At 38.2% G+C, this 11,821-nt stretch overlaps 1 protein-coding gene across 2 annotated transcripts; it reads right to left on the reverse strand.

Annotated features, from left to right (window-relative positions):
- Positions 1 to 1,071: 1,071 nt before the first annotated feature.
- LOC138609359 (uncharacterized) lies at positions 1,072 to 10,900 on the reverse strand. 2 transcript variants are annotated; one of them, XM_069682007.1, is made up of 12 exons: positions 10,721 to 10,900; positions 10,416 to 10,502; positions 8,487 to 8,555; positions 8,143 to 8,238; positions 7,384 to 7,469; positions 6,313 to 6,380; positions 5,157 to 5,225; positions 4,944 to 5,039; positions 4,130 to 4,384; positions 2,917 to 3,000; positions 2,602 to 2,697; positions 1,072 to 1,400 (listed from the first exon to the last, which is right to left on the reverse strand). In XM_069682007.1, the coding sequence occupies exons 6-12, from the start codon at positions 6,371 to 6,373 to the stop codon at positions 1,351 to 1,353; spliced, it is 711 nt and encodes a 236-aa protein (XP_069538108.1). In that variant the 5' UTR covers positions 6,374 to 6,380; positions 7,384 to 7,469; positions 8,143 to 8,238; positions 8,487 to 8,555; positions 10,416 to 10,502; positions 10,721 to 10,900; the 3' UTR covers positions 1,072 to 1,350. The 2 variants fall into 2 exon arrangements, with proteins under 2 accessions (XP_069538108.1, XP_069538107.1); XM_069682006.1 differs by having other exon boundaries at positions 4,944 to 5,225.
- Between the last annotated feature and the right edge of the window lie 921 nt (positions 10,901 to 11,821).

Genomic DNA, 11,821 nt, shown 5'->3' on the forward strand with positions numbered 1-11,821 from the left:
CTAAACATTAATGAAATGAGTCCCAACGATGAATTATTATTTCTTTGCACATTTTCATCACCAGCAAATCTATCAAGACTATTAACGCACTTCCTGAAGTTGTTTCTCACGGTGACATCAGCTGTTAGATTTCTCGTCAACACTTTGTATACGTTGGACTGAAACTAAAAACATTACACACCAAGATTAAGAAAATAAAGGAAGTGAAAAAATGTATAATAAAGTCTTACCTGCAGTGACGTTACAGCACAGAACAAGTGCTAACAGAGAGCTGCGTGCAGTCACCTCCATCTTCACTCTGACTCGTATTCCAAACAGTGACCACAGTTTATATCAGGAACTCAGCTGTCTGTGTGTAAACGTGTGTTCCTCTAACAAAGACACCACATAGTCAACTCATCAGTGTCTCTGTCTGTTTCATGCTGTGGTTAATGAGAGCTGATGTTTCCTCTTCTTTACACCAGTAACAACACCTACAGCACCTCGAGCAATGGAAGGAAAGAATACATACTGCATCACAATAAGACGACCCTTTACTTCTCATCTCAGGGTTGTCAAATACCAGTTTGTAAAGGCCCCTTTAGCTCTAATGCAGGTATGCAACAGTTAGCTGTTTCAAGGCACCCTAAAGGTGACATTTTTAAAGTGCCCTACAGCTTCCTACAGCCTTTAATCATCTGTTTTGCCGTACCCTTTAGCAGATGGTTTAAGGTACCCTTAGGAGTTATTTTCAAAGAACCCTTACCCCCCAGGACACCCTTTAGGGTCTGTTATAATCCACCACTTGGTATCTATTTTAGGGTACTTGAAGCCTCTGTTAAACACCTGTCTTCTTCCTTTCTAACACATTTGGTTCAGTATCAAGGGGCCCAATCTGTGTCTGTTTCAAGATACCCTTAAGCATCTGTTCTGCTGTGTCTTTTTTAAGGTACCAACTTCCTTCCTTACACCTGCTTAACGTAAACTTGTTTTAGGTTTAGGCACAGACCTGTCCATGAAGCAAAACCTGATGACACCATTTTTGTATTTTTTATTCATGAATACTTTTAACAAACATTGTTTATTGACGGACAACATTTTAGCCTAGGTTGAACAGATTCTATGGATATGTAGCATGTAAATATATATTACAGGAAATGACATCACAATAAGCATCAATATAAATGTCCACTGACAGACTCACTTCTACTATTTGTACAAAGTACACACACAAGTCTTTACAATCCTCTGAACTTCTCTTCAGGCTGTTTTGTTTATAGACTGCACATTTTAAATTCAGTCTAAGTTTATATTTAATGAGCGCAGATGACGGATCAGTTTGTACCGCTCTTGTTTCTGTGTGACGGAGGATCAGACGTCATTTCCTGTCTCTGTTTTGTGTCGCTTCTCTATCTGTCGAGCTGCAACACAGAGAAGACAAACGTCATCATAAAGAGATGATGGACAACGTTTTATTCAGCGTCACCATTTAAAACACCACGTTTACGTTTACGTGACTTCTAACTTGTGTTGCAGTGACGTGGTAGAAAGCTGGGCCGTGATCCAACAGTAAAAACAGCGCCACCTTGTGGCCGTCCATGGTTCACTTTCCCCTGAACTGAGAGTTTATGAGCTTAAAACTTTGAATGGTTTCAGACGAATCAAACAATACACACATGTGCACCCAGACACATTTAAACCTAATTCACCCCATATATATTTATGCATGCTGTATTTGAATATTATTGATTATTGAAATTAGCCTGAAAAAAGTTATTACACTCATATTCTTTCATGCTAACTGCCATACTTGAATCGATGAGGGAATGTAACCACATTTAGACATGCAAACATTTCCTGTTAGATATTTTAATACATCATTTATGTAAATATTATTGATCTAACGTTGATACAAATCTCTATCTCTATGTGGCGCTAAAGCAACATGATCTGTTTTAAATCCAATCAGTGAAATTTCATTATTCTGATTCAGCCGAAATTCAGCACAGTGTACTGTGGTGGTCGGGTATTTTCTCCTCCTTTCATACGTCGTGTTCTTCCCTGTGTGTTTAGGTTTCCCCTGTGTGTGTGTGGCCTTCAGGTGCTGGAGCTCCCAGCATGCACACCTGTGCCTCATCACACAATCACCCGCTGCAGTATTTCTGCCCTGTCTCCTCTCATCTGCTCTGCCAGGTGATTTCTGTCTTCTCAGTGGTGTAGTCGGCCTGTATGTCTAGCGATTGCTTGTACTGAACCTTTTTTCCACGTTTTTGATCAGCAGTGTTTTTTCCCTGTGACCTTTTTGTGTCCTCTTCTTGCCTCCAGTGCTCCTGCTCCTTCACCTCACCTTCCCCTCTTTGTCTCAGCCAGCCTCAAACCTGCCAGCCCATTCAGTGCTGCCTTTTGCCAACAGCACTCCCTGTTTAACCAACTCCCTTTGTCTGCCGGTCCTGCTTTTGGGTCCTATCAACAACCTTAACATGTACATTTGTACTGAGACAGAATCATTGTGACAGTAAGCTGAATGTGATAATAAATTATATTGCTGTTAAAGGCCAAGTTGTTTCCAAACTTTAATTGAGTCTATTTTAAACCACGTGCAGGTCAAACAGATATATTCACCTTCTCTCCAGGTCGTCACGGTGATGCTGATCATGACGATTAAATAGAGAATCACAATCACCGGACGAGCAGACATTTGCCACCAATAAGAAGCAGCTGGAAGACAAAGACAGATAAATGTCAGACCCTCATCTGATGTAACAAACTGACATTCAAACATTAGAAAGGACTTGTTGTAGATTTTGCTTCCTACAAGTATAAATGTAGCAAATATTCAACATGTAGATCAGTTTAATCTTTTCAGTTAAACACCACGTTTTGTTTCTGTTTCATTATGACACATTTGTTCCTCTGTGTCGTCTGTCGTGTCTGTACCTGTCTCAGGTGCTGTTGGAGGAGAAGCTGCTGCTGTACAAGCTGCCGAAGGTGTAGCTGAGATTGAAGGTGATGTCTCAGTGCCTTCAGATTGTAATCAAAATTAAGTTACAATGTAAAAGATGCAGTTTACATAAGATAATTTTAATACATATTTTATAAAATATTTTTTTATCTCTCTTCCAGGGACCATGCCATTTTTTGTAATATTGGTTTCAACTACAGAGATCTCACATTTCTTATTGGAGCGTCAGTTAAACAACAACAGACACAAAACAACAACAAAGAGAAACAAAATGACTACAAAAAGACACGAAAAAACTACAAAGTAACAAAAAGACACGAAAAAACTACAAAGTAACAAAATGACATGAAAAACTACAAAGTAACAAAATGACTACAAAATGACATGAAAAACTACAAAGTAACAAAATGACTACAAAAAGACACAAAAACTACAAAGTAACAAAATGACATGAAAAACTACAAAGTAACAAAATGACTACAAAAAGACAAAAACTACAAAGTAACAAAATGATACAAAAAACTACAAAGTATCAAAATGACTACAGAAAGACATGAAAAACTTCAAAGTAACAAAATGATACAAAAAACTACAAAGTACTACAATGTCCCTTTAGGGGCTCCGTAGCAAAGGGAAAATAAACTACAAATTGAAAAAACTAAACAAAATAAAATTACCACCAAGAAGCAAAAAAAAACTACGAAGAAGCAGAAAGCCTACAAAGTGACCTAAAGCAACTTAAGTTATATTTGACTTAGCCTTAAAACGTTGTTATAATCATATTCTATGTTTGTAATGATGGCCTATCTGACATCAGTTGCCATAAATCCTTTGATGCGTTGAGCGAATGAAACTTAATTTAGATGATGTGAACATATCAACTTGAATCTCTACCTCTAGGTGGCACTACAGCAACATGATCCATTTAAAAGCCAAAACATGTCTATTCTGATTCAGCTGAATTTTGTGTTATTCACATTAGTACTGAGGAGAGACGTAATCATTGTGAGAGTTAGCCAGTGGTATAAGTTTCACTTCTTCACAATATATTTTGATACAGAACTAGTGAACATTTTCAGAAGCACAAAAACACTTGTGCTTAATTAGAAGACTTTCTGTGGTGAGTTGTTGAGCAACGATGTTCTCACAGCTCACAGAGCAGGGGGTTAAAATATCTACGGTACTCACCTCTCTCAGACTGATCACCTGTGATCACATTCAGATATGCAGCAGCTTTCCCACCACAGATGTAAAGTCCAGAGTCAGCAGGCGTCACTTTTTTTATAGTGAATGTCTTGTCATCTGTCGAAACGTGAAACTGTCTTCCTCGTTGTTTTAGTTCACCAGCGTCTGAGCTCCGTGTTGGAACATCTGATCCTCCAACATCAGAAGGGCAGCTCAGAGTGACGCTCGTCCTCTCTGTTACACCAAATATTACTGTTCCTGTGCAGAAGAAACAAAACAAGATTCAGGTTCTATAATGGAGAAGAGATAAAGTCAGCAGACGTATAAAAATATCCTGTAAAGATATTATAGGGGGTTATTAATAAGTGTCTGAATTAAGAGGAACATGTCTTCCTGTGTTTGACCTGCACACAACAATAAACTCTCAGAACATAGTTTGAAAATCTTTCACAGAAATTTGTTTTTAAATGTCTTTATTATATCTGTATTGAGATGTGATCAGTGATCAGGGATGGTTCGCCCGTTTTATAGACAATTCATGTTTTGGATGCACATTAAAATCCTTTAAATGAATACTTAATAAACGTAAATGCAGAGTAGCAGAAATTCTTTTTTTGTCAATCTCGTGCGGCATGAAATAAAAACCTGATTTTGAGCAACATTCAAGTCATAATTGACTACACAATGTAAGTGCAGAATTGATATTTATTAAAGTGCTGAGGTATTTCTGTTATCAAAGTTTAAGATAAGTGAGCTCAGAGATCAGAGATATGATTTTGATACAGGAAGACAAAAAAGAATCAAAGTTTGTTGTCACCTGTTGGGATCACCGTCAGATCCACAGCTGGTTTATTATTACAGAAGTATCTTCCAGTGTCGGAGAGGGTAGCTTTGTAAATGTGCAGTGACTTATCTGCAAATGAAAAGTATCGTTTCAATTGGTCGTGAAGGTGTTTTGTCTCCCGATCTCCATCGATTGTCAGTATGTCGGTTTTGTTTCCATCACGCTCTCTGCTCCACGTTACTTTACCCTCCACAGACTGAGGACATCGCAGATGGACCGATGTCTTCTCCTCCTTGACTTTTTCTTGGATTGTTGCTGCAAAAACACAAAAACAAAACAAAACAACTTTCGATAAAGAAGCTTCTGTTTTCAGAATGTCAGCATTCAGAGTCACATTTAACTTCATGTGCACTGAATGTGACTTTGTTAAATGGATTTCCTGAATAACATTCAACACATTTTCAGACTAAAGATGGTTAAATTCAGTGCTTCGTCTTCATTTATCTTCGTCACCTTAAGGCCAGTTCAGATCAATGATTCGCAACGAGACTGGTTGCAACTGCCACAAGAATCCCTTTACATGTGATCGTAAACGTTCACATCGAAGCAATTCAGCTGACCGTCTCCATAGCAACGACACACTGACATACCCCACTACTTCTGCGTTAATACTATAGCGTTAGTATTAGGCCTAGTTTACATGAATTATCTAGCTGGATTTCTGTTATTGTTATAAAAAGAAGTGGATGACGGTGACGTGCTCGCAGTGTTAGCTGTGACACTGATTAATAAACGGTGGAGACAGAGCGTTTGGAAAGAGAGGATCTGCAGCCGTCTTTAGCTGCTGCAGCGCCAGAGACAGGCTGCCTACGCCACTTTATGCTGTTTCCTGATTGGCTGAAGTGAAACAGGTACATCATTCTGTTCTCAAACTGCATTTGGAGATTTGACAAGTCAAATCTTTTGCAACTTCTCGCAACAGCTTCAGACGCTCTGCAACTAACCAGCTCACACCGCTGCAACTTTCTCTGCAACTTTCTAATACTGTTTTGTTGCGTTGCGAATCATTGATCTGAAGTGGCCTTAAGTCACATCTTCACTGTTTAACACTAAAAGACCCTTACTGGCTTAAAAGCAATGGTCAGATCTCTAAGTAGACGATAATTTAACTTCAGACAAACATACATTCTCTAAGTTTCCAATACTCTGAATGAACTAAACATTGATTACATGAAGTCCAGCCATGAATTATTATTTCTTTGCACATTTTTGATCGCCAGCAAATCTATCAGGACCATTTAGGTCTTCCTGAAGTTTCTCGTGAACATTTGGAATCTAACTCAAACACAAAAGATGAAGAAAGTAAAAGCAGTAAACACAATGATGCACCTCAAAGTCTTACCTGCAGTGACGTTACAGCACAGAACAAGTGCTAACAGACAGCTGCGTGCAGTCACCTCCATCTTCACTCTGACTCGTGTTCCAAACAGTGACCACAGTGTCTATCAGAACAGGAAGTCAGCTCTCTAAATGTATACGTGTGTTCCTCGAACATTAAACCCACATAGTCAACTCATTAATGTCTTTGTCATTTTTATCCTGTGGTTAATGAGAGCTGATGTTTCCTCTTATTTAAACCAGTAACAACACCTACAGCACCTCGAGCAATGAAAGGAAATAACATGTCTGGTTTTAAGAGACGCTTTAGAAGCTGTTTCAAGGTACTCTAAACGTTTCTTTAAGGAACCCGTCAGCGTCAGTTTCAATGTTGCCCTTAAGCATCTGTACCAGGTAGCCAGTTTTAACATAAGCTTTAGTGTTTGTTTGTGGCTCCTCGTAAGTGTCTGTTTCTGTGAATCCTTTACCGCCTGTTTGATGGTAACCTTTGGAGTAATTTTCAATGTACCCTTACCCCCCAGACACCCTTTAGGGTCTGTTCGAAGGTACCCTTTGGTATCTATTTTAGGGTACTCTAAGCATCTGTTAAACACCTTGTTTGTTTAGGCACAAAACTGCTTATGTTTGGATCAAGAGATTATCAAATATTGTTTCTTGATTGACATAACCCTTTTAGTTTAGGTTGAACAGATTATATGGATATGTAGCATATTACAGGAAATGACATCACAATAAGCATCAATATAAATGCCGGCACTGACAGACTCACTTCTCCTGCTGAGTTTAAATGGTTAATACTACAAAGTACACACACAAGTCTTTACAATGCTTTGAACTTATCTACAGTCTGTTTTGATAATAGACTGCACATTTTAAATTCAGTCTAAGTTGATATTTAATATTTTTAATATGAAAGCTAATGTTTTAATTCATGCTAAACAGAGATAGCCTTAATGAGTAGCAGTAATAGTGGTTGAAGTATCAGCAGTATATCAGTGGTTCAGTAGCAGTCACAGTGTTGTAGCAGGAGAAATGTTCACAGTTTACTGTGTGAGGATGAGCGCAGATGACAGACCAGTTTGTACCGCTCTTGTTTCTGTGTGACGGAGGATCAGACGTCATTTCCTGTCTCTGTTTGGTGTTGCTTCTCTATCTGTCGAGCTGCAACACAGAGAAGACAAACATGAAGGAGACGGACAACTTTGGATTCAACTTCTGTTGAAACGTTTTATTCAGCGTCACCATTTAAAACACCACGTTTACGGTGATTATCAGACATGACTTCTAACTTGTGTTGCAGTGACGTGGTAGAAAGCTGGGCCGTGATCCAACAGTAGAAACAGCGCCACCTTGTGGCCGTTCATGGTTCACTTTCCCCCTGAACTGAGAGTTTATGAGCTTAAAACTTTGAATGGTTTCAGACGAATCAAACAATACACACATGTGCACCCAGACACATTTAAACCTATTTCACCCCATATATATTTATGCATAATGTATTTAAATATTATTGATTATTGAAATTAGCCTGAAAAAAGTTATTATACTCGTATTCTTTCATGCTAACTGCCATACTTGAATCGATGAGGGAATGTAACCACATTTAGACATGCAAACATTTCAACTTTAATCTCTACCTCTAGGTGGCGCTATGTCTTCATTCTGATTCTGATTACATTTAGCATAATGTCCATTAGTACTGAGACAGACTCATTGAGAGTTAGCTTGTTGAATGTGATGTTAATGTTGGTGTTAGAACTTAAGTTGTTTCCAAACTTGGAAACTTTAATTGCGTCTATTTTAAACCACGTGCAGGTCAAACAGATATATTCACCTTCTCTCCAGGTCGTCACGGTGATGCTGATCATGACGATTAAATAGAGAATCACAATCACCGGACGAGCAGACGTTTGCCACCAATAAGAAGCAGCTGGAAGACAAAGACACATTATAGCAGACCCTTACAATTACAATGAATGTTTAAGCTCTGGTTTGATCACAAGCTTTTAGTTTGGCATCACTTTTAGTTTAAGTGATATAACAAACACTGAAATGAAATGATTAGAAAGGATTTGCGTCTTCAAATATTCAACATTAAGATCAGTTTCCTCTTTTTAACTTTTTGTTTGTTTCATTGTGTGACATTTGTTTCTTCGTTGTCGTCTGTCGTGTCTGTACCTGTCTCAGGTGTTGTTGCAGGAGAAGCTGCTGAAGGTGTAGCCAAGATTTTAGGTGGTGTCTGCAGGCCTTCAGAGTGAAACAAATGTTATATTACAATGTAAAACATGCAGTTTACATCATCTAATTTAATACAGATTTTGTTTAAAGAAAAATGTAATTTATTATCTTTCTTGCAGGGACCATGTCATGTTTGTAATATTGGTTTCAACGACAGAGATCTCACAACTTTAAACACTGTTTATATTTCTTTTTGAAAAGTCAGTTAAACTACAACAAAGAGACACAACACAACAACAAAGAGACACAACACAACAACAAAGAGACACAAAATAACAACAAAGAGACACAACACAACAACAAAGAGACACAACACAACAACAAAGAGACACAAAATAACAACAAAGAGACACTACACAACAACAAAGAGACACAACACAACAACAAAGAGACACAACACAACAACAAAGAGACACAAAATAACAACAAAGAGATACTACACAACAACAAAGAGAAACAACACAACAACAAAGAGTCACCGAATTACAACAAAGAGACACAACACAACAACAAAGAGACACCGAATTACAACAAATACACAAAGTGACCAGAAAGACAGAAAAAGATTGCACAGAGATACAAAATGAACACACAGAGACGCAAAACAACAACAGTGACACAATATGACTAACAGAAGACCGATCTACCACAGAGACAAAAAAAATAGAAAAAGCTACTAATAGAAAACAACAGAGACACAAAATGAAAGAGAAACATAAAAACCTCCAATTGAACAGCTGCAGCAAAGAACGAGACCTGAAATCATACAGAGACAACTACTGAAACAAAACAGACACAAAACGATGACAAAGACACACAAAATGATTACGGACACATATTGACAACTAGGAGACACAAACTGACCTCAAAGAGAAAAAAAACAAAAAAGAATAAATTAGCAGATGAATGCACACTCGCATCTTCGTGCATGTTGTGGGGTGTGTGGCAGCTGCAGGATGTGCTGCAACCACAGGCTGTGCACGAGTAGATGCATGAACAACGTATGTAGATCTGTTCACGCTGGGACTGTCACCGTACGTGAAATTTGCAGCAGACTAAATATTGTCTATGGATATTGCAAAAAAAAGGGTCTTTAGATCTGGTCTATTATCAATCATGTGAGATTTGGAGCATATTGAATGTTGTATAAAGGAGTTAAAACAAATTTGTGTTCCATGGCAAGACACTGAAGTTCCCCGTGCTGGCAGGGACATGCCCTTAGACAGAAACTCACAGTCTTCACCATAAAGCATGAATACGGTCTTCTTGTTCTCCTCGCCACATTAGAGGTGGATGTGTTAAACAGGTTAAGAGGAGTACATCAAAGAGGAGTACATTTGCTGTTATCATTAAGAGGAGGTATGGCTACAGGCAAATATTTGCATGTAGTTGTGTTCAGGCTGGGACTGTAGTCATACATGTGAAATTTGGAAAAGATTGAACATTGTATATGAGAGTTACAACAAGGTTAGAAAACATCAAACTTTGACCCCCAGACACGGCTACAACCTTTTTCGAAAAGTCAAACTTTTAATCACTTTTAATCTTCAGTGTCTTTTCACTACACAGAGTGAACTTGATTGAATATGGACTTGTGGATTTTGGAATATGGACCGTGTAAATCACCAAAAAATACGCCTTAAAGGGCCAGTTCAGCGATTTTCAACACCCGCAAATAAAAAGTTATATTTAGAATTCCTTAAATCCCAAAAGGGTCCTCAAACTCATTGGTGCTCGAGCCCTAACTATACAAAGACCCAAAAGCAACCACAAAGAGCCACAAAGTCATTACACCTTTAAATCAACTTAACAGTAAGCTCTGATTGATCTTACGCTCCTTGCTCTTTTGCTCGTCTGGTTTTGTCTGACCTGGTTTCCCTGTTGTAGCTGTATCTATATTTGCCAGAGTTGGTGTCGATGGCTCAGCTGTTGCTCTTGTCGTTGGTGTCTTCTTACCTTCATTGTAGATTACAGAAAATATAAAGATATTAGAGCACAAAGAAGAATCCGATAAGACAGAATATCTCAAAAGAATTCACCATAATTAGAAGACTTTCACATTTTGTGGCGAGTCATCGGACGACAGAAGCAAACAAAAAAGCTTCCAACTACAGAATTGTGGAGTAAATGTAAAAAACGTTTTACTCTTCTGTTTTTGCGAGGTTTGAAGTTACCTGAAGGGATCACCGTCACATCCACAGCTGATTGATTATTACAGAAGTATCTTCCAGTGTCTGACAGGGTAATTGTGTGAATGTACAGTGACTTGTCTGCCAATAAACTGTATCGTTTAAATGGGTCACAAATGTGTTTTTTCTCCCAGTTATAATCAATCGTAATTATGTTGTTTTTGTTTCCATTCCTCTCTCTGCTCCACGTCAGTTTATCCCCAACGGACTGAGGACAGTGCAGAGCGATTGATGTGTTCTCCTCGACTGTTTCTTGGATTATTGCTGCAAAATAAACACAACTTTAGATAAAGAAGCTTCTGTTTGCAGAATGACAACAGTTGAAGAACTCAAAGTGGTTAAAAGTCAGAGTCATATTTACCTAAAAGTTCACTGAATGTTCACTTGTTAAATGGATTAAAATTAGATTTTAAGTTTTGGACTTAAAGTTCAACTAAGCCAAAAGACCTCACAGTAAAGTGAAGCGTGCATGTAGGCAACATTATGAATCATTTATTTATCTAGCTTATTATTTAAGGTGTTAATTATAGCTCGGATCAGTACTTTTGAGTTTCAGGAAACAGGCCAGTGGCATAAAATGTAAGTAATAAGAAAATGTATTTTAAAATGTGAACAGAGTAACAGATGTGTAATTTTAAATGTATTATAATTTCTTACTTGCAGCGACATGACAGCGCAGGATGAAGGCTAACAGGCAGCTGAAGACGTTCATCCTCATCTTCACACAGGCTGAAATGTATTAGACTGTCTGACCTTTGCGTTAGTCTAGGCTGGAAACTGGGACTTTCTCAAACCAAAATACACATCCTCCTCACAGCTCTGTGTTCTTGTGGTCATTGTTACTTCCTCTAGTGCACACATATGAGTGCATACATGTATCACCCACAACAAATAGCTACTGCGTGGGAGGAATAAAACAATTTGCAGTTTAACACTTTAACACACAAGGATCCAAACGCAGAAGAAAAAAGGTTTTGTCAAAAATACAGCTCAATAACTAATTATGCCTCCAGCACATTTCTTATTTAAAAAACTGAGCAGCAATTCATCAGTTTCTCTACAGTCCCCAGTCTCTCCTTTTTGTTG

The sequence above is a fragment of the Semicossyphus pulcher genome, unplaced genomic scaffold, assembly GCF_022749685.1.
Source record: "Semicossyphus pulcher isolate SPU_LCO1_2020_fin unplaced genomic scaffold, fSemPul1.0.p SCAF_5, whole genome shotgun sequence".
NCBI classification, from domain to species: Eukaryota; Metazoa; Chordata; class Actinopteri; order Labriformes; family Labridae; genus Semicossyphus; species Semicossyphus pulcher.